The following is a 19,421-nucleotide window of genomic DNA, read 5'->3' as shown; positions in this document are numbered from 1 at the left end:
CCCCCGTGTCTGTGTCCCTCTGTCCCCATGTCCCTGTGTCTGGATCCCCCCGTGTCCCCCTGTCCCCCGTGTCCCCCTGTCCCCCGTGTCCCCCTGTCCCCCGTGTCTGTGTCCCCCTGTCCCCATGTCCCCGTGTCTGGATCCCCCCGTGTCCCCCTGTCCCCCTGTCCCCCGTGTCTGTGTCCCCCTGTCCCCCTGTCCCCATGTCCCCGTGTCTGGATCCCCCCGTGTCTGTGTCTCCCCGTCGCCCGCGCTCCCCCCTCCCCTCGGTGGGCGTGTCTACATCACGCCCCGCCCCTTCCCCCGCCCTTAGTAGGCTGTGCCGGAGGCGGGAGTGGGCGTGGCCTCCCCTGGGCCCCGCCCCTCAGCTGTCTCCATGGCAGCTGCGGCTCTGGCCGCGGCGCCGCGCGTTGATTGGCTGCGCCGGGCCGGGGGGCGGGGCCATGGGGGGGGGCTCGGCCCTGGGTGGTGTCCTATAGCGGGAACTATAGCGGGACCTATAGCGGGAACTATAGCGGGACCTATAGCGGCTGCTGCACCTCGGGATGGAGCTACAGCCGCGCCGATAGCTGGACCTATAGCAGGACCTATAGCTGGACCTATAGACTCACTTATAGCAGTATCTATAGCCAAAGCTATAGCGGGACCTATGGAGAGAGCCCTAGAAACACCTGTAGGCATTTCTATGGCTATACCTATAGCGGTAGCTATAGCTGTACTCATGGAAGCGCCCATAGTGATGCCTATGGCACCTATAGGCAGCAAGTGCTACCTATAGGTGGTACCTGTTTCTGTATGTATAGTGCTACTTATAATATAACAGGACCTACAGCTGGTAGCTATAGGCAGCACCTATAGATGCACCCAGAGCTGGTACTTGTAGCCTTTACATCTAGATGCCGCCATAGCTGGTACTCATCACCTATAGGTGGTACTTATAGATGTAGCTGGTACATATAGCTGTATAGCCAGTACATACGGCCACACCTATAGCTGTACGTATAGATGTACCCGTAGCTGCACCTATAGATGATGGACCCAGAGCTGGTATCTGCAGGCAGACCCTATAGCGGGACCTATGGATGATGCATCTCTGTGCATCTGTCCCTATAGCTGATGTCCCCATGTCTGTCTGTCCCATGTCTGTGTGTCCCATTCTGTCCCCATGTCTGTCTGTCCTGTGTCTGTCTGTCCCGCTCTGTCCCCATGTCTGTCCCATGTCTGTCTGTCCGTCCCGTGTCCGTCCATCCCGCTCTGTCCCCATGTCTGTCTGTCCCGTGTCTGTCTGTCCCATCCTGTCCCCGTGTCTGTCTGTCCCGTGTCTGTCTGTCCCATGTCTGTCTGTCCCGTGTCTGTCTGTCCCATGTGTGTCTGTCTGTCCTGTGTCTGTCTGTCCTGCTCTGTCCCCATGTCTGTCCCATGTGTGTCTGTCTGTCCTGTGTCCGTCCATCCCGCTCTGTCCCCATGTCTGTCTGTCCCATGTCTGTCTGTCCCGTGTCTGTCTGTCCCATGTCTGTGTGTCTCATTCTGTCCCATGTCTGTCTGTCCCATCCTGTCCCCATCCCTGTCCTCATGTCTGTCTGTCCTGTGTCTGTCTGTCTGTCCCCATGTCTGTCCCATCTTGTCCCCGTGTCTGTCTGTCCCATGTCTGTCTGTCCCATGTCTGTCTGTCCCATCCTGTCCCCATGTCTGTCCCGTGTCTGTCTGTCCCCATGTCTGTCTGTCCCCATGTCTGTCTGTCCCCATGTCTGTCTGTCCCGTGTCTGTCTGTCCCATGTCTGTCTGTCCCATCCTGTCCCCATGTCTGTCCCGTGTCTGTCTGTCCCCATGTCTGTCTGTCCCCATGTCTGTCTGTCCCGTGTCTGTCTGTCCCATGTCTGTCTGTCCCATCCTGTCCCCATGTCTGTCCCATGTCTGTCTGTCCCATGTCTGTCTGTCCCATGTCTGTCCCGTGTCTGTCTGTCCCATCCTGTCCCCATGTCTGTCCCATGTCTGTCCCGTGTCTGTCTGTCCCATGTCTGTCTGTCCTGCCCTGTCCCCATGTCTGTCCCCATGTCTATCCGTCCCATGTCCGTCCATCCCGCTCTGTCCCCATGTCTGTCTGTCCCATGTCTGTCTGTCCCGTGTCTGTCTGTCCCATCCTGTCCCCATGTCTGTCTGTCCTGTGTCTGTCTGTCTGTCCCCATGTCTGTCCCATCTTGTCCCCATGTCTGTCTGTCCCATCCTGTCCCCATGTCTGTCCCATGTCTGTCTGTCCCGTGTCTGTCTGTCCCATCCTGTCCCCATGTCTGTCCCATGTATGTCTGTTCCGCTCTGTCCCGTATCTGTCTGTCCCATTCTGTCCCATGTGTGTCTGTCTGTCCCATGTCTGTCTGTCCCATGTGTGTCTGCCTGTCCCGCTCTGTCCCCATGCCATGTCTGTCTGTCTGTCCCGTGTCCGTCCGTCCCGCTCTGTCCCCATGTCTGTCTGTCTGTCTGTCTGTCCCGTGTCCGTCCGTCCCGCTCTGTCCCCATGTCTGTCTGTCTGTCTGTCGGTCCGTCTGTCCCGTGTCCGTCCGTCCCCACGGCCGCGCCCTCGCTCCCGCCGGTTCCCGCTCCGCTGGATACAGCGGCCGCCGCGCGCTCTGATTGGCTGCGGCGCCACCCGCTCCAGCCAATAGGAGCGCGGCCCTGCGGTGGCGCGCTCTGTGTGTGTCTATACACGGGGCGGGGGGGGGGGGGGGGGGAGCGGCCGGAGGGAGGGGCGGGGTGACCAGAGGTCAAAGGTCAAATGTCAGTGCCTGAGGCTGCGGGGGAACGGGGGGGGGGGGGTGTTTCGGGGGCTCCCGGGGCACCGGGCGGGGACTCGCCGGTTCGGCGGCGCCTGGTTGGCCCCTTCCCGCTGTTACCGGGGAGGAGGCGGCGGCGGCGGCGCCCAAACTTTTCCCCTGGAAACGGCGGCGGCGGCGCCTCCTGATTGGCTGCGGCCGCCCCGGGACCCGCCCCCCCCCCCCCCCACCCTGCGCGTGATGGGGGGGAATGAACCACGCGGGGAGGCTCGGGGGGGGGGGGTCGGGCAGCACATGGAGAGGGGGGTGGGACCCCCTGCGGAATGGGGGGAACCCCACGGACTGTGACACCCCCCACTCAGCACCCACCGTCCCGAGTGGGACCAAGGGGAGGCGGGAAAGAGTTGGGGGGGGGGGGCCAAACTCCCCCGCTGGACACCCCGAAATCCCCCCCAAAAAGCTTCCCCCCCCCCCGCCCCGGGACTCCCCATGAGGCGGGGGGGGGAATCATTTGGGGACCCAATGGCGCACCCCCCCCACCCCAAAACTCCCCGAACCCCCAGGACCCCACGCGGGGGGGAGTGGGGGTGGAATATTTGGGGGCCCAAGTGTGTGGGGGGGTGAATATATGGGGCGCACCCATCGCCCCCCCCCCAAATCCCCCGGCCCCCCCCATCGCGGGGGGGAATTGGGAGTTTCCCGCCGCACAAGCCCGAACTTGTCCTGTAGGGGTGGGGGGGAGCGGGGGGGCGTGGCCTGCGGGGTGACGTCACGGGAGGGGCGTGGCCCCGCCTGCCAGAGCCCGCGAGCCGGTGCCCGATCGCGACGTTCCCGGTTCCCCCGCCCGGTTCATGCAGCTGCTGTGAGTGTTTTGGGGGGGACACACACACACACACACAAACATATACACGCACCCCCACGCGTGACATTGTTGGGGGGAAAGGGGGGGACGCGTGGGGGACACGCGCCCCCGCGGGGGACACGCGTGGGGGTCGTGGACACCCCCCCCGTTCCCGCCCGTGGGGTGGATTTGGGGGGTGAGAAGGGGGAATCACGCGTGGGTGGGGACGGGGAATCACGCGGGGGGGGGGGGCAGAGTGGGGAGGTGGGGTGAGGAAGCCGTGGGTTGTCCACGGAGGGGGGGGGGATGGAAGAGAGACCCGTGGGGTGTTTAGTGGGGCCGGGCGGGGGGGGGGGGTCTTCGTGGGGTCCCCGTGGCGCGTGGGATCCGTGGGGAACACATGAGGGTGGGGGGTTTAGTGTGGGGGTCCGCGGAGACACCCCCCCCCCCCCCCGTGGGTTGCCCCCCGTGCGTGGGTTGTAGGGATGTAATGTGGGAGGGGTATATAGGGGGGTATAAGGGGGGGGGGTGTCACGCGTGTCCGTGGGGGGGGGTCGGCGCCGTCTCGGGTCGCTGCCCGGTTTGTTTACAAACACCGCCCGCTCCCCACGACTCCCCCTGGCGGGCGCGGGAAAACACAGCGCCCTATGGTGGGGGGGGGGACATCACCCCCCCCCCCATCGCTAACCCACTCGTGTCCCCCCCCAACCCCACGCAGAGCCCCCCGGGTGCGATGGCCAGACCGCTACGGGAAGGGACCGTCGGGGAGCCCCCAGCCCCCCTGCCTGCGCCTCCTGCCTGCGGGGGGGGCGCGGGGGGGGCGCCGCATCCCGCCTGCCGGGGGGGGCCGCCCCCCGCCGCCCCCACGCGTGTCCCGCCCCTCCCACGCCGGCGTCACCCCCGCCTGAGCTGCGCGTGTCCCGGGGACCCCCCGGCCCCCCCCATCCCGGCCCCTTGCGGCTTTTACGGCTGCGGGACGGGTGGACCCCCCCCCGCTGCTGCCCATGGTGAGTCGTGGGGGGGGCACCCACTCGTGGGGGGGGTCTTTATAGCCGGGGCGTCAGTTTCCCACTCGTGGGGGGGGTCCCTATAAACGGCAAGGGATCTTTATACCCAGAGGGGTCCCTATATCCATGGGGGGGGTTCCCACTCGTGGGGGGGGTCCCTATAACTGTGTGTGGGGGGGTGTCTTTATACCCAGGGGGGGTGGTTTCCCACTCGTGGGGGGTCCACGCACCCGTGGGGGGGGTGTCCAACCCACGGGGGGGGTCCCCATAACTGTGTGTCCCTATAAATGGGGGGGGAATCTTTATACATGGGGGTTCCCTATATCCAAGGGGGGGGGGGTGGGGTGGTGTCCCACTCGTGGGGGTTCCAGGCACCCACGGGGGGGGGGGGTCCTCCCACTCGTGGGGGGGGTCCCTATATCCACGGGGAGGGGCAGGGGGTCCACTCACTCGTGGGGGGGTCATTGCACTCATGGGGGGGTCCCTATACCCATGGGGAGGGCTCTCCCACTCGTGGGGGGGTCCCTATATCCACGGGGGGGGGGGGCAGGGGGTCCACTCATGGGGGGTCATTGCACTCATGGGGGGCTCCCTATACCCACGGGGAGGGCTCTCCCACTCGTGGGGGGGGTCCACGCACACATGGGGGGGTCCCTATACCCCTGGTATGAGGGGGTCAATACCCCCACTTCCCTCCCTGGCCCCCCCCGTGTTTTTTGAGTGGTGGAACCTCCCTGTGACCCCCCCCAACCCCACTTGGTTTGACCTGAGTGGGCAGTAGACACTGAACTAAACACCCCCCCCCGCCCTTTTTTTGTTGTGTCCCCCCCACAGGTGACTTCCACCCCACGCAGGACGAGCCCCACGAGGGGGGGGACACCCACGAGGTGGGGGGCGGGGTCATTGTCCCCAATGGTCACCTCCCCCCGGCCCCCCCCGGCCCCGAACAGGAATTGGGTGCCCGGCTGCGCCGCTTGGGTGACGCGTTCCAGAGCTCCTACGAACAGCAGGTGAGGGGGGGGGCCACCCCAAAACTGGGGGGGACACCCCAAAAAGGGGGGGACACCCCAAAATTGAAGGGGGGACACCCTAAAATTGGGGGGGACGCTTTAAAGTGGGGGGGAAACCCCAAAATCTTGCACACCCCCTCGCTCCATCCTCATTGTTATTCCCTCTTGTTGGGGGTTATTTGGGGGGGGGCACCCCAAAATTTAAGGGGTTTACCCCCAAATTTAAGGGGGGACACCCCAAAATTTAAGGGGGGACAACCCAAAATTTAAGGGGGGACACCCTAAAATTGGGGGGGATGCTTTAAAGTGGGGGGAAACCCCCAAAATCTTGCGCACCCCCTCGCTCCATCCTCATTGTTATTCCCTCTTGTTGGGGGTTATTTGGGGGGGGCACCCCAAAATTTAAGGGGTTCACCCCCAAATTTAAGGGGGGACACCCCAAAATTTAAGGGGGGACACCCTAAAATTGGGGGGGACGCTTTAAAGTGGGGGGAAACCCCCAAAATCTTGCACACCCCCTCGCTCCATCCTCGTCGTTATTCCCTCTTGTTGTCGGTTATTTGGGGGGGGCACCCCAAAATTTAAGGGGTTCACCCCCAAATTTAAGGGGGACACCCCAAAATTTAAGGGGGTACACCCTAAAATTGGGGGGGATGCTTTAAAGTGGGGGGAGACCCCCAAAATCTTGCACACCCCCTCGCTCCATCCTCATTGTTATTCCCTCTTGTTTTGGGGGGGGGCACCCCAACATTTAAGGGGTTCACCCCCAAATTTAAGGGGGGACACCCCAAAATTGAAGGGGGGACAGCCCTAAATTGGGGGGGACATATTTTGGGGGGGCACCCCAAAATCCCCCATCTCCCCCCCATTCACATGTGTCACTGAAGGGACCGTTACCCCAAGATGGACGAGGTTTACCCCCCAATTTAAGGGGGGAACCCCAAAATGTAAAGTGGGGTGCCCCCAAATAGGGGGGGGAAACTCCTAAATTGGGGGGAACCCCTAAATTGCGGGGGAAACCCCCAAATTGGGGGGGCACCCCAAAATCTCCAAGCTCCCCCCCCTTATTCACATTACTCTTCATGTTACGGAAGGGGGTGTTACCACCAAATTTAAGGGGTTTCCCCCCAAATTGAAGAGTTTAAGCCTGAAATTAAAGGGGGGGGACCCCAAAATTTCAAGGGGGGTCACCCCACAACTTAAGGGGGGTGTCCCCTAATTAATTAACCCCTCCTCATTAACAAAAAGCTGCCGCCGGCTCGTTTGCATCACACCAGCCTCTACCTCACCCCCTATAAATAGCAGCTGGGAGCCAATGGAGAAGGGGGGGGATGTTAAAACCCCCCCTGTTAATGAACCCCCCGACTAATTAAGACCCCCCCTCGTTAATTAACGCTAACGAAGGCCTTTTTCCAGCAGCGGGAGCGGCGCGGCGGCGTATTTTGGGGTCACCTGTACCGCCTGGTCTCGCAGTTGCTGGGAGCCGTCTACAACCTGCAGGCAGCGCGGGAATTAATTAATTAGCTATTTATTTAATTTATTAATTAGCATACGGGGCGGGGGGGAGGGGGGGGAACACCCCCCTGACTTCCCCCCTATATGATCCTGCTGTGATTGCAGCCCCTGCTGGGGAAGCATTGTATATATTGTATATGTTGGAGGTGTATATAGATGGGGAGGGGTGTACATTATATATAGGGGAGGGGGTGTATATAGGGGGCTGGGGGGTGTATATAGGGGTTGGGGGGGATGTATATAAGGGGGGGGTGTATATAGGGCCAGGGGGGTGTATATAGGGGGAGATGGGAGATGTATATATGTGATCAGTGAGTTTTTTTGTACGTTTCTTTTCAATAAAATGAATTTAAGGAGAAGGCGGAAAGTGGCGCTGGGGGGGATCTATAGGGGTTGGGGGATCTATAGGGTTTTGGGGGGTTTGTAGGGCTTGGGGGGGCGGTCTGTAGGTCCATAAGATTTGGGTTGGGGGGGTCTATAAGGTTTGGGATCTATAGGATCTGGGGGTCCATAAGGTTTGGGGTTGCATGGGGAGGTCTATAGGGTTTGGGGTCCATAAGGTTTGGGGGTGCAGGGAGGGTCTATAGGGTCTGGGGTCTATAGGGTTGAGGTCCATAAGGTTTAGGGGTGCAGGGGGGGTCTATAGGGTTTGGGGTCCATAAGGTTTGGGGGTTGCAGGGGGAGGTCTATAGGGTTTTGGGGGTGCAGGGGGGGATCTATAGGGTTTGGGGTCCATAGGGTTTGGGGGTGTGGGGGGGGTCTATACGGTTTGGGGTATATAAAGTTTGGGTGGTCCATAAAATTTGGGGTACGGGGGGCTCTACAGGGTCTATAGGGTTTGGAGGTGCAGGGGGGTCTCTATAGGGTGTGAGGAGCTCTATAGGATCTGGGGATCCATAAGGTTTGGGGGTGCAGGGGGAGATCTATAGGGTTTGGGGTCCATAAGGTTTGGGGTCTGTGGAATTTGGGGGTCCCCGGTTTGGGGTCTCTGTGGTTTGGGGTCCATGGGGTTTGGGGGTGCAGAGTTTGGGGATCCATGGAGTTTGGGGGTGCAGAGTTCAGGGGTCCCTGGTTTGGGGGTGCAGAGTTTGGGGGTCCATGGGGTTTGGGGGTGCAGAGTTCAGGTGTCCCTGGTTTGGGGGTGCAGAGTTTGGGGTCCCTGTGGTTTGGGAATCCATGCGGTTTGGGGGTCCCTAGTTTGGGGTCTGTGGGATTTGGGGGTGCAGAGTTTGGGGGTCCCTGGTTTGGGGTCTCAGTGTTCTGGGGTCCATGGGGTTTGGGGGTCCCTGTGGTTTGGGGTCCATGGGGTTTGGGGGTCCCTGGTTTGGGGTCCCCATGGTTTGGGGTCCATGGGGTTTGGGGGTGCAGAGTTTGGGGGTCCCTGGTTTGGAATCTCTATGGTTTGGGGTCCTGTGGTTTGGGGGTGCAGAGTTTGGGGGTTCATGGGGTTTGGGGGTGAAGAGTTTGGGGGTGCAGAGTTTGGGGTCCCTGTGGTTTGGGGTCCATGGGGTTTGGGGGTGCAGAGTTTGGGGTCCCTGCGGTTTGGGATCCATGGGGTTTGGGGGTGCAGAGTTTGGGGTCCCTGTGGTTTCGGGGTCCCTGTTTTGGGGTCCCCATGGTTTGGGGGTCCCTGGGTTGGGGTCTGTGGGATTTGGGGGTGCAGAGTTTGGGGGTCCCTGGTTTGGAATCTCTATGGTTTGGGGTCCACAGGGTTTGGGGGTCCCTGTGGTTTGGGGTCCATGGGGTTTGGGGTCCATGGGGTTTGGGGTCCATGGGGTTTGGGGGTCCCTAATTTGGGGTCTGTGGGATAGGGGGGTACAGAGTTTGGGGTTCAGAGGCTTTGGGGTCCCCATGGTTTGGAATCCATGGGGTTTGGGGGTCCCTGTTTTGGGGTCTGTGGGATAGGGGGGTACAGAGTTTGGGGTCCCTGTGGTTTGGGGTCCCTGTGGTTTGGGGGTGCAGAGTTTGGGGTCCCCGTGGTTTGGGGTCCCCGTGGTTTGGGGTCTGTGGGATTTGGGGGTGCAGAGTTTGGGGGTCCCTGGTTTGGAATCTCTATGGTTTGGGGTCCATAGGGTTTGGGGGTCCCTAATTTGGGGTCTGTGGGATAGGGGGGTACAGAGTTTGGGGTCCCTGTGGTTTGGGGTCCCTGTGGTTTGGGGGTGCAGAGTTTGGGGTCCCTGTGGCTTGGGGTCCATGGGGTTTGGGGGTGCAGAGTTTGGGGTCCCTGTGGTTTGGGGTCCCTGTGGTTTGGGGGTGCAGAGTTTGGGGTCCCTGTGGTTTGGGGTCCATGGGGTTTGGGGGTCCCTGTTTTGGGGTCCCTGGGTTGGGGTCTGTGGGATTTGGGGGTGCAGAGTTTGGGGGTCCCTGGTTTGGAATCTCTATGGTTTGGGGTCCATGGGGTTTGGGGGTCCCTAATTTGGGGTCTGTGGGATAGGGGGGTACAGAGTTTGGGGTTCAGAGGCTTTGGGGTCCCCATGGTTTGGAATCCATGGGGTTTGGGGGTCCCTGTTTTGGGGTCCCTGGGTTGGGGTCTGTGGGATTTGGGGGTGCAGAGTTTGGGGGTCCCTGGTTTGGAATCTCTATGGTTTGGGGTCCATGGGGTTTGGGGTCCATGGGGTTTGGGGGTCCCTAATTTGGGGTCTGTGGGATAGGGGGGTACAGAGTTTGGGGTTCAGAGGCTTTGGGGTCCCCATGGTTTGGAATCCATGGGGTTTGGGGGTCCCTGGTTTGGGGTCCCTGTGGTTTGGGGGTGCAGAGTTTGGGGTCTCTATGGTTTGGGGTCCATGGGGTTTGGGGTCTGTGGGATTTGGGGGTGCAGAGGTTGGGGTCCCTGTGGTTTGGGGTCCATGGGGTTTGGGGGTGCAGAGTTTGGGGGTCCCTGTTTTGGGGGTGCAGAGTTTGGGGGTCCCTGTGGTTTGGGATCCATGGGGTTTGGGGTCCATGGGCTTTGGGGGTTCACTCAACCTCCCCCCCCACCCCCAAACCAAACCACTTTATACAAACAACACTTTATTAACCCAAAACCCCCCCATTTCCCCCCCCAAGACAAACCCGGGGGTGCCGCCTGCACCCCAAATTTCACCCATTCCCTTTGTGGGGGGGGGGGTCCCCAAAACTCCCCCCCCCGGTTCAACCGGGGCCCAAACGTTCCACGATCCCGTTGCCTTTGATACCGTCGAAGAAGAAGAAATTGTTGTGGGGGGGGTCACGCTGGGACAGGGCCTGGGAGGGGGGGGGGGACACCACAAACAACTCAATATCACCCAATCTGGGGGTCACCCCAAAAAATTAACCCTTAAAATCGGTTGGAAAGAGCCCAAAATGCCCCAAATTGTGGGTTTTAAAGTCACCCCCCCCCAAAATTAACCACCCCTTTAATTACCTTAACGACCTCCTGGCCTAAGACGCCCCCAAGCACGGCGCACACTGGAGCCATTTCGGAGAAGCAATAGCTGCAAAATATGGAATTTATTGTAAAAATCAACGTTTCAACCCAAAAATAGGTTGGGTTGGTTAAAAGAGGAAATCTGGCCACCCCTCCCAATTGGTTGTTTGGTTAAAATGTTGAATTTTTACCTCAAAATGTTGCTGGGATTGGTTAAAACACCAAATTTTTACCTCAAAAATCCTCTGGGATTGGTTAAAATATCAAATTTTTACCTCAGAATTTGCTCAAATATGGAATTTTCCACTCAAAAAATCTCTGGGATTTGTTAAAATACCCAATTTTTACCTCAAAAATCCTCTGGGATTGGTTAAAACACCAAATTTTTACCTCAAAATTTGCTGGGATTTGTTAAAATATGTAATTTTTACCTCAAAAATCCTCTGGAATTTGTTAAAACACCAAATTTTTACCTCAAAATGCTGGTGGGATTGGTTAAAATATGGAATTTTTACCTCAGAATTTGCTAAAATATGGATTTTTTACCCCAAAAATCCTCTGGGATTGGTTAAAATACCAAATTTTCCCCTCAAAATTTGCTAAAATGTGGAATTTCCCCCTCAAAAATTTGCTGGGATTGGTTAAAATACCAAATTTTCACCTCAAAATTTGCTAAAATATGGAATTTCCCCCTCAAAAAACTGTTGAGATTTGTTAAAATGCCAAATTTTTACCTCAAAAATACTCTGGGATTTGTTAAAACATCAAATTTTCCCCTCAAAATGCTGCTGAAATTGGTTAAAACACCAGATTTTTACCTCAAAATTTGCTGGGATTTGTTGAAATATGTAATTTTTACCTCAAAAATTTCCTCTGGGATTGGTTAAAACACCAAATTTTTACCTCAAAAATCCTCTGGGATTGGTTAAAACACCCAATTTTTACCTTAAAATGCTGGTGGGATTGGTTAAAATATCGAATTTTTACCTCAGAATTTACTAAAATATGGATTTTTTACCTCAAAAATCCTCTGGGATTGGTTAACACACCCAATTTTTACCTCAAAATGCTGCTGGAATTGGTTAAAACACCAAATCTTTACCTCCAAATTTGCTGGGATTTGCTAAAATATTGAATTTTTACCTCAAAAAACTGTTGGGATTGGTTAAAATATCAAATTTTCCCCTCAAAATTTGCTGCCATTTGTTAAAATTTGCGAAATTTGGAATTATTTCCCCCAAATTTGGGTTTCTCACCCGACAAATTCATCCGGCAACACATCGGCGCCGACCCCCAGCGCGTCCAACACGTCGCGGCGCATCCGGAGCAACAATTCGGCGTCTCGGGCGTAACTTTGGGGCGAAGGATCCCGCCCGTTTTCCGCCCGAAATTTCAAAAGAACTGGGAAAAAATGAGAAAATAAAGGTGTCAACCTCCAAATGGTCGAAATTTGGGTGAAAATCCATAGAAAATGGGAAAAAATAGGCAAAAACGGGGCAGAAAACGAACACCTCCAAGCCACCAAAATGGCGGGATTTTACCTACCGTTATTTATAGTAAATCCTCAAAAATCCTCTGGGATTTGTTAAAACATCAAATTTTCCCCTCAAAATGCTGCTGAAATTGGTTAAAACACCACATTTATACCTCAAAAATTTGCTGGGATTTGATAAAATATGTAATTTTTACCTCAGAATTTGCTAAAATATGGAATTTTTACCTCAAAAATCCTCTGGGATTGGTTAAAACACCCAATTTTTACCTCAAACTGCTGGTGGATTGGTTAAAATACCAAATTTTTACCTCAGAATTTGCTAAAATGTGGAATTTTTACCTCAAAAATCCTCTGGGATTTGTTAAAACATCAAATTTTCCCCTCAAAATGCTGCTGAAATTGGTTAAAACACCACATTTTTACCTCAAAATTTGCTGGGATTTGTTAAAATATGTCATTTTTACCTCAAAAATCCTCTGGGATTGGTTAAAACACCCAATTTTTACCTCAAAATGCTGGTCGGATTGGTTAAAATATCGAATTTTTACCTCAGAATTTGCGAAAATATGTAATTTTTACCTCAAAAATCCTCTGGGATTGGTTAAAACACCCAATTTTTACCTCAAAATGCTGGTGGGATTGGTTAAAATATCGAATATTTGGGTGAAAATCCATAGAAAACGGGGAAAAAATAGGCAAAAACGGGGCGGAAAACGCCTCCAAGCCACCAAAATGGCGGGATTTTACCTACCATATTTATCGTAAAACGCACCAAATTAAAAGCAAAATGATTAAAAAAATGGGGAAAATTTTGGTTTAATTCAGTATTTTGGGTGCGGGCGCAACCGGAGCAAAATTTTGGGTGAAAAAAGCGAGAATTCTGGTAAAATTTACCTTGGAGGAGGAAATAATCGGGGGTGGTGCGTTTCAGAGCCGCCTTGGCCTTCTCGCCGCTCCAATCCACGGCCAGAGCGTCCTTCAGCGGGCAAAAAACCACGCGCTGCGGGGGAATTAAGCAATTAATCGGCGCTAATTAACCTCGGCGGCGTTAATTTGGGTTTAACGGAGTCTGGAAAATGCGCCGGGGTGGAACGGTCACTCGTGGGGTCCCCCAGGGGGCGCTGTTGGGTCTTTATTAATGATTTAGATGAGGGATCTGGATAGGCTGGGTTTAAAAGCCCTCAGAGATCATCAAGGCCAAGCTTTGGTCCAAGTCCAGTCCGTTGACTAGATCATGGCACTAAGCGCCACGTCTAGTCTCAGTTTAACAACCTCCAGGGCCGGTGAGTCCAGCACCTCCCTGGGCAGGGCCTAAGTTCCTAATCTCCAGCCTAAACTTAAGTTTAAGCGCCCTTGTCCTATTGTATTGCCTGGGAGAAGAGCCCAATCCCCACCTGGCTCTGACTTCCCTTCAGGTGGTTCTAGAGAGGGATGAGCTCACCTCTAAGCCTCTTGTCCAGACTAAACAAGCCGAGCTCCTTCAGCCTAAGTATTAGGAACTTAGGCCCTGCCCAGGGAGGTGCTGGACTCACCGGCCCTGGAGGTTGTTAAACTGAGACTAGACATGGCGCTTAGTGCCATGGGGAGAGGCTGAGGGAGCTGGGCTTGTTTAGTCTGGACAAGAGGCTTAGAGGTGAGCTTATCCCTCTCTAGAACTACCTGAAGGGACGTTAGAGCCAGGTGGGGATTGGGCTCTTCTCCCAGGCAATACAATAGGACAAGGGTGCTTAAGTTTAGGCTGGAGATTAGGAACTTAGGCCCTGCCCAGGGACGTGCTGGACTCACCGGCCCTGGAGGTTGTTAAACTGAGACTAGACGCGGCGCTTAGTGCCATGGGGAGAGGCTGAGGGAGCTGGGCTTGTTTAGTCTGGACAAGAGGCTTAGAGGTGAGCTTATCCCTCTCTAGAGCCACCTGAAGGGACGTTAGAGCCAGGTGAGGGTTGGGCTCTTCTCCCAGGCAATGCAATAGGACAAGGGCGCTTAAACCTAAACTTAGGCTGGGGTTTTGGGGGCTTTTTCACTCACTTTTTTCACCATCGTGGTCTCGGATGAGTCCAATTTGGCTTTTTTGGTGTCTGGTCCGTCTTCCACGCCCGGGTTGACTTTGGTGATTTTGGTTTTTTCCCTACAGAACGATTAAAAACCTTCCAAATTTGAAAGATTTAAGATCTCAAAACGCAAATTTAAATCAAAACAATCGTGATTTAAAACCCAAACGAACAGATTTCCCGACTCACTCCACAAACTCGTGCTCCCCCAGGTCGGCGAACATGTAACCGTGGTAGCCGAAAACGTCGCCGGTGAAGAATTTGACGCTGTTTTTGTGGCAAATCTGGTTGATTTTCACCATCACGTCGCGGGAGCAACAAGTTAAACACACCTGAGGGGGGAAATTGGGATTTTTAGCCCCTTTTTTACCCCTTTTTCTTAGTTCCAGGTCGATTTGTTGGTTTATTCACATCGGGGTGCGACGCTGGGGATGATTATCAATTAATTCCCTCACCTGCCTTCATTCTGGGGATAATTAACGGAAGCGCCACGTCCCGTTTGGGGATAATTTGGGTGGAAATGACGAGGGAATTAAGTTAAAATGCACATTTTTAAAACCTGGGGGCTGTCTATCGCAAGATCCGCGAGCGCAGCGCGAAAATTGGCGGCGCTGCCGCAAAATTTGGCGGCGGCAACGGCGCAAAATTTGGCGGCAACTGGGATTTGTTAAAATACCAAATTTTTACCTCAAAAATCCTCTGGGATTGGTTAAAACACCAAATTTTTACCTCAAAATGCTGCTGAAATTGGTTAAACCACCAAATTTTCACCTCAAAATTTGCTGGGATTTGTTAAAACATCAAATTTTTACCTCAAAAATTTGCTGGGATTGGTTAAAACACCCAATTTTTACCTCAAAATGCTGGTGGGATTGGTTAAAATATGGAATTTTTACCTCAGAATTTGCTAAAATATGGAATTTTTACCTCAAAAATCCTGTGGGAATGGTTAAAACACCCAATTTTTACCTCAAAATGCTGCTGGGATTGGTTAAAATATGGAATTTTTACCTCAGAATTTGCTAAAATATGGAATTTTTACCTCAAAAATCCTCTGGGATTGGTTAAAACACCCAATTTTTACCTCAAAATGATGGTGGGATTGGTTAAAACACCAAATTTTCACCTCAAAATTTGCTGAGATTTGTTAAAACATCAAATTTTTACCTCAAAAATCCTCTGGGATTGGTTAAAACACCCAATTTTTACCTCAAAATGCTGGTGGGATTGGTTAAAATATGGAATTTTTACCTCAGAATTTGCTAAAATATGGAATTTTTACCTCAAAAATCCTCTGGGATTGGTTAAAACACCCAATTTTTACCTCAAAATGCTGCTGGGATTGGTTAAAATATGGAATTTTTACCTCAGAATTTGCTAAAATATGGAATTTTTACCTCAAAAATCCTCTGGGATTGGTTAAAACATCAAATTTTCCCCTCAAAATGCTGCTGAAATTGGTTAAAACACCACATTTTTACCTCAAAAATTTGCTGGGATTTGTTAAAATACCAAATTTTTACCTCAAAAATCCTCTGGGATTGGTTAAAACACCCAATTTTTACCTCAAAATGCTGGTGGGATTGGTTAAAATATGGAATTTTTACCTCAGAATTTGCTAAAATATGGAATTTTTACCTCAAAAATCTTCTGGGATTGGTTAAAACATCAAATTTTCCCCTCAAAATGCTGCTGAAATTGGTTAAAACACCACATTTTTACCTCAAAAATTTGCTGGGATTTGTTAAAATACCAAATTTTTACCTCAAAAATCCTCTGGGATTGGTTAAAACACCCAATTTTTACCTCAAACTGCTGGTGGATTGGTTAAAATACCAAATTTTTACCTCAGAATTTGCTAAAATATGGAATTTTTACCTCAAAAATCCTCTGGGATTGGTTAAAACACCCAATTTTTACCTCAAAATGATGGTGGGATTGGTTAAAATATGGAATTTTTACCTCAGAATTTGCTAAAATATGGAATTTTTACCTCAAAAATCCTCTGGGATTGGTTAAAACACCCAATTTTTACCTCAAAATGCTGGTGGGATTGGTTAAAACACCAAATTTTCACCTCAGAATTTGCTGAGATTTGTTAAAACATCAAATTTTTACCTCAAAAATCCTCTGGGATTGGTTAAAACACCAAATTTTTACCTCAAAATGCTGCTGAAATTGGTTAAAAAAACAAATTTTCACCTCAAAATTTGCTGGGATTTGTTAAAATATGTCATTTTTCCCTCAAAAATCCTCTGGGATTGGTTAAAACACCCAATTTTTACCTCAAAAATTCTCTGGGATTTGGCGGCAACGGCGCAAAATTTGGCGGCTACGGCGCAAAACCCCCCCAAAAATCCACCAATAATGAGGAGAACGAACACGTACGGCGTCGAATTGGGTGAAAAACTCCTCGGGTTTGCTCTCCAGGTTTTCGGGGTCGGCTTTGACGTCCACCATGGGGTTGAGGTTCTGGGCCCGCTCCAGCGACGCCTCCGCGCGGTTGCGGCCCAAGGAGCCGGCGGGGACCAAAAACTGAGCGCGCGTGTCCTCCGGAGAGACCTAAAATTGGAGAAAACACTAAAATTCACCTTTTTGTGCGCTTTTCGGGGCGGGAAAAGCAACCGGGGAGGGTTAAACTTGGAATATTTGACCCCAAAAGAGTATTTATCCCCCCACAAAATGAGTTTGGGAGGTTTGGAACCTTCTCACCTGTTGATGGTCCAACATGGTTAAAGCTTTGACTCCCGCTAAGATGAGGTTTTTGGCCACTTCGGCGCCGAGTCCTTTCATCCCCACCAGCAGCACCCGGGACGCTCGTAACCTGCGGATAAAACGGGTTTAATGATGGTCGGAAATGAGAAAATACGGAGGGGTGGGACGTTTATAGGGAAAATAAAGGGAAACGCTCGGGTGGGCAATGAAACAAACAACTGGGAGCTCGAAACGCTCAGCCGGCTGCCAAAATATTCAGCTTGGACACTAAAAAACTCACCTTGGACGACAAAAACTTCATGTTCCTATAGGAGCCTCCATAAGCTCCTATAGGAGCCTCCATAAGCTCCTATACCCACCCCCCCAAGCTTCTATAGGGCTCCCTTACATTAGAAAGCTCCCTACACATTGCAGGGGACCCCCCCCAGGCCGCTATAGGACCTGCCACAAGCTCCTATACAAACCTATAAGGTCCTAATGAGTCCCTATAGGCTCCCCCAAGCCTCTATAGGGCCCCCCAAACCCCCATAGGGCCCTCACAAGCCCCTATAGAGCCCCTCCAACTCCTATAGGGCCCTCACAAGCCCCTATAGAGCCCCTCCAACTCCTATAGGGCTCTCACAAGCACCTATAGGCCCCCCCCAAGCTCCTATAGGGCCCTCACAAGCATCTATAGGACCACCCCAACTCCTATAGGGCTCTCACAAGCCCCTATAGAGCCCCTCCAACTCCTATAGGGCTCTCACAAGCCCCTATAGGGCCCCCTCCAGCTCCTATAGGGCCCTCACAAGCCCCTATAGAGCCCCTCCAGCTCCTATAGGGCTCTCACAAGCCCCTATAGAGCCCCTCCAACTCCTATAGGGCTCTCACAAGCCCCTATAGAGCCCCCTCCACCTCCTATAGGGCCCTCACAAGCCCCTATAGCCCCCCCCCAAGCTCCTATAGGGTGCTCACAAGCACCTATAGGTCCCCCCCAACTCCTATAGGGCCCTCACAAGCACCTATAGGACCACCCCAACTCCTATAGGGCTCTCACAAGCCCCTATAGGGCCCCCCAAGCCCCCATAGGGCCCTCACAAGCCCCTATAGGGCCCCCCAAGCCCCTATAGGGCCCTCACAAGCATCTATAGGACCACCCCAACTCCTATAGGGCTCTCACAAGCCCCTATAGGACCCCCCAAACCCCCATAGGGCCCTCACAAGCCCCTATAGGGCCCCTCCAACTCCTATAGGGCTCTCACAAGCCCCTATAGGGCCCCTCCAACTCCTATAGGGCTCTCACAAGCCCCTATAGGGCCCCTCCAACTCCTATAGGGCTCTCACAAGCCCCTATAGGCCCCCCCCAAGCTCCTGTAGGGCCCTCACAAGCATCTATAGGACCACCCCAACTCCTATAGGGCTCTCACAAGCCCCTATAGGGCCCCTCCAACTCCTATAGGGCCCTCACAAGCCCCTATAGAGCCCCTCCAACTCCTATAGGGCTCTCACAAGCCCCTATAGAGCCCCTGCAACTCCTATAGGGCTCTCACAAGCCCCTATAGAGCCCCTCCAACTCCTATAGGGCTCTCACAAGCCCCTATAGGGCCCCTCCAACTCCTATAGGGCTCTCACAAGCCCCTATAGGGCCCCCTCCAGCTCCTATAGGGCTCTCACAAGCCCCTATAGGGCCCCCTCCAGCTCCTATAGGGCCCTCACAAGCCCCTATAGAGCCCCTCCAGCTCCTATAGGGCTCTCACAAGCCCCTATAGAGCCCCTCCAACTCCTATAGGGCTCTCACAAGCCCCTATAGAGCCCCCTCCACCTCCTATAAGGCCCTCACAAGCCCCTATAGCCCCCCCCCAAGCTCCTATAGGGTGCTCACAAGCACCTATAGGACCACCGCAACTCCTATAGGGCCCTCACAAGCACCTATAGGACCCCCCAAGCCCCTATAGGGCCCTCACAAGCCCCTATAGGACCTCACAAGCCCCTATAGGGCCCCCCAAGCCCCTATAGGGCCCTCACAAGCACCTATAGGCCCCCCCCAACTCCTATAGGGCCCTCACAAGCACCTATAGGACCAGCCCAACTCCTATAGGGCCCTCACAAGCACCTATAGGACCCCCCAAGACCCTATAGGGCCCTCACAAGCACCTATAGGACCCCCCAAGCCCGTATAGGGCCCTCACAAGCCCCTATAGGACCCCCCAAGCCCCTATAGGGCCCCCCAAGCCCCTATAGGGCCCTCACAAGCCCCTATAGGACCCCCCAAGCCCCTATAGGGCTCCCCCAAGCCCCTATAGGGCCCCCACAGGCCACTGGTCCCACAGAATCACCCCTCGACCCCCTCTAGGGTCCCCCAAAAGCTTCTCCAAGGCCCAACTCTGCCTTACAGGGCCCCCAGAGGCCCCTCCAAGGCTCTATGGCCCCCACAAGCCCCTCTAGGGTCCCGTTCTCCGGCTTCTATCGCCGCCACAACAAGTCTCACTGACCGCTTCTGGGCCTCCAGCCCCCACAGGCGGATCTGCCGGTCATATTGTGCCGCCTCCTCCTCGCTGATGCCGCCGGGGCCGCCCTCGTCTTTCTCCACCATCCCGAACCGCCGTTTCAGCCGCCTCAGGGGCCCGAGGGGGGGGCGGGAATGACGGCAGCGCCCCC

The 19,421-nt window shown here is 54.1% G+C and overlaps 2 protein-coding genes across 5 annotated transcripts in view; one reads left to right on the top strand and one right to left on the bottom strand.

The window, feature by feature from the left end:
- The first annotated feature begins 3,495 nt into the window (after positions 1 to 3,495).
- On the top strand, positions 3,496 to 7,284 carry BBC3 (BCL2 binding component 3). 2 transcript variants are annotated; one of them, XM_082074017.1, is made up of 4 exons: positions 3,496 to 3,630; positions 4,328 to 4,616; positions 5,451 to 5,626; positions 7,046 to 7,284. In XM_082074017.1, the coding sequence occupies exons 2-4, from the start codon at positions 4,343 to 4,345 to the stop codon at positions 7,148 to 7,150; spliced, it is 555 nt and encodes a 184-aa protein (XP_081930143.1). In that variant the 5' UTR covers positions 3,496 to 3,630; positions 4,328 to 4,342; the 3' UTR covers positions 7,151 to 7,284. The 2 variants fall into 2 exon arrangements, with proteins under 2 accessions (XP_081930143.1, XP_081930142.1); XM_082074016.1 differs by having other exon boundaries at positions 7,043 to 7,284.
- A 2,871-nt stretch (positions 7,285 to 10,155) lies between these two features.
- SAE1 (SUMO1 activating enzyme subunit 1) overlaps positions 10,156 to 19,421 on the bottom strand; it is a 12,809-nt gene continuing 3,543 nt past the window's right edge. The window contains exons 1-9 of one of the 3 annotated variants that reach the window (XM_082074006.1): positions 19,256 to 19,415; positions 16,782 to 16,893; positions 16,458 to 16,631; positions 14,259 to 14,401; positions 14,047 to 14,146; positions 12,916 to 13,021; positions 11,783 to 11,927; positions 10,524 to 10,593; positions 10,158 to 10,363 (exon numbers count right to left, since the gene is read on the bottom strand). In XM_082074006.1, the coding sequence (XP_081930132.1) occupies positions 10,271 to 10,363; positions 10,524 to 10,593; positions 11,783 to 11,927; positions 12,916 to 13,021; positions 14,047 to 14,146; positions 14,259 to 14,401; positions 16,458 to 16,631; positions 16,782 to 16,893; positions 19,256 to 19,356 (1,044 nt within the window). In that variant the 5' untranslated portion in view covers positions 19,357 to 19,415 and the 3' untranslated portion in view covers positions 10,158 to 10,270. Of the gene's footprint in view, positions 10,364 to 10,523; positions 10,594 to 11,782; positions 11,928 to 12,915; positions 13,022 to 14,046; positions 14,147 to 14,258; positions 14,402 to 16,457; positions 16,632 to 16,781; positions 16,894 to 19,255; positions 19,416 to 19,421 lie in introns of those variants that run through there. The other 2 variants (XM_082074005.1, XM_082074007.1) reach the window with 2 other exon arrangements.

Source organism: Streptopelia decaocto (genome assembly GCF_964273445.1).
Source record: "Streptopelia decaocto genome assembly, chromosome: 30".
In the NCBI taxonomy this organism is placed as follows: domain Eukaryota; kingdom Metazoa; phylum Chordata; class Aves; order Columbiformes; family Columbidae; genus Streptopelia; species Streptopelia decaocto.
The sequence above is the reverse complement of the archived record's forward strand: the minus strand, read 5'-3'. Positions and strand labels throughout refer to the sequence as shown.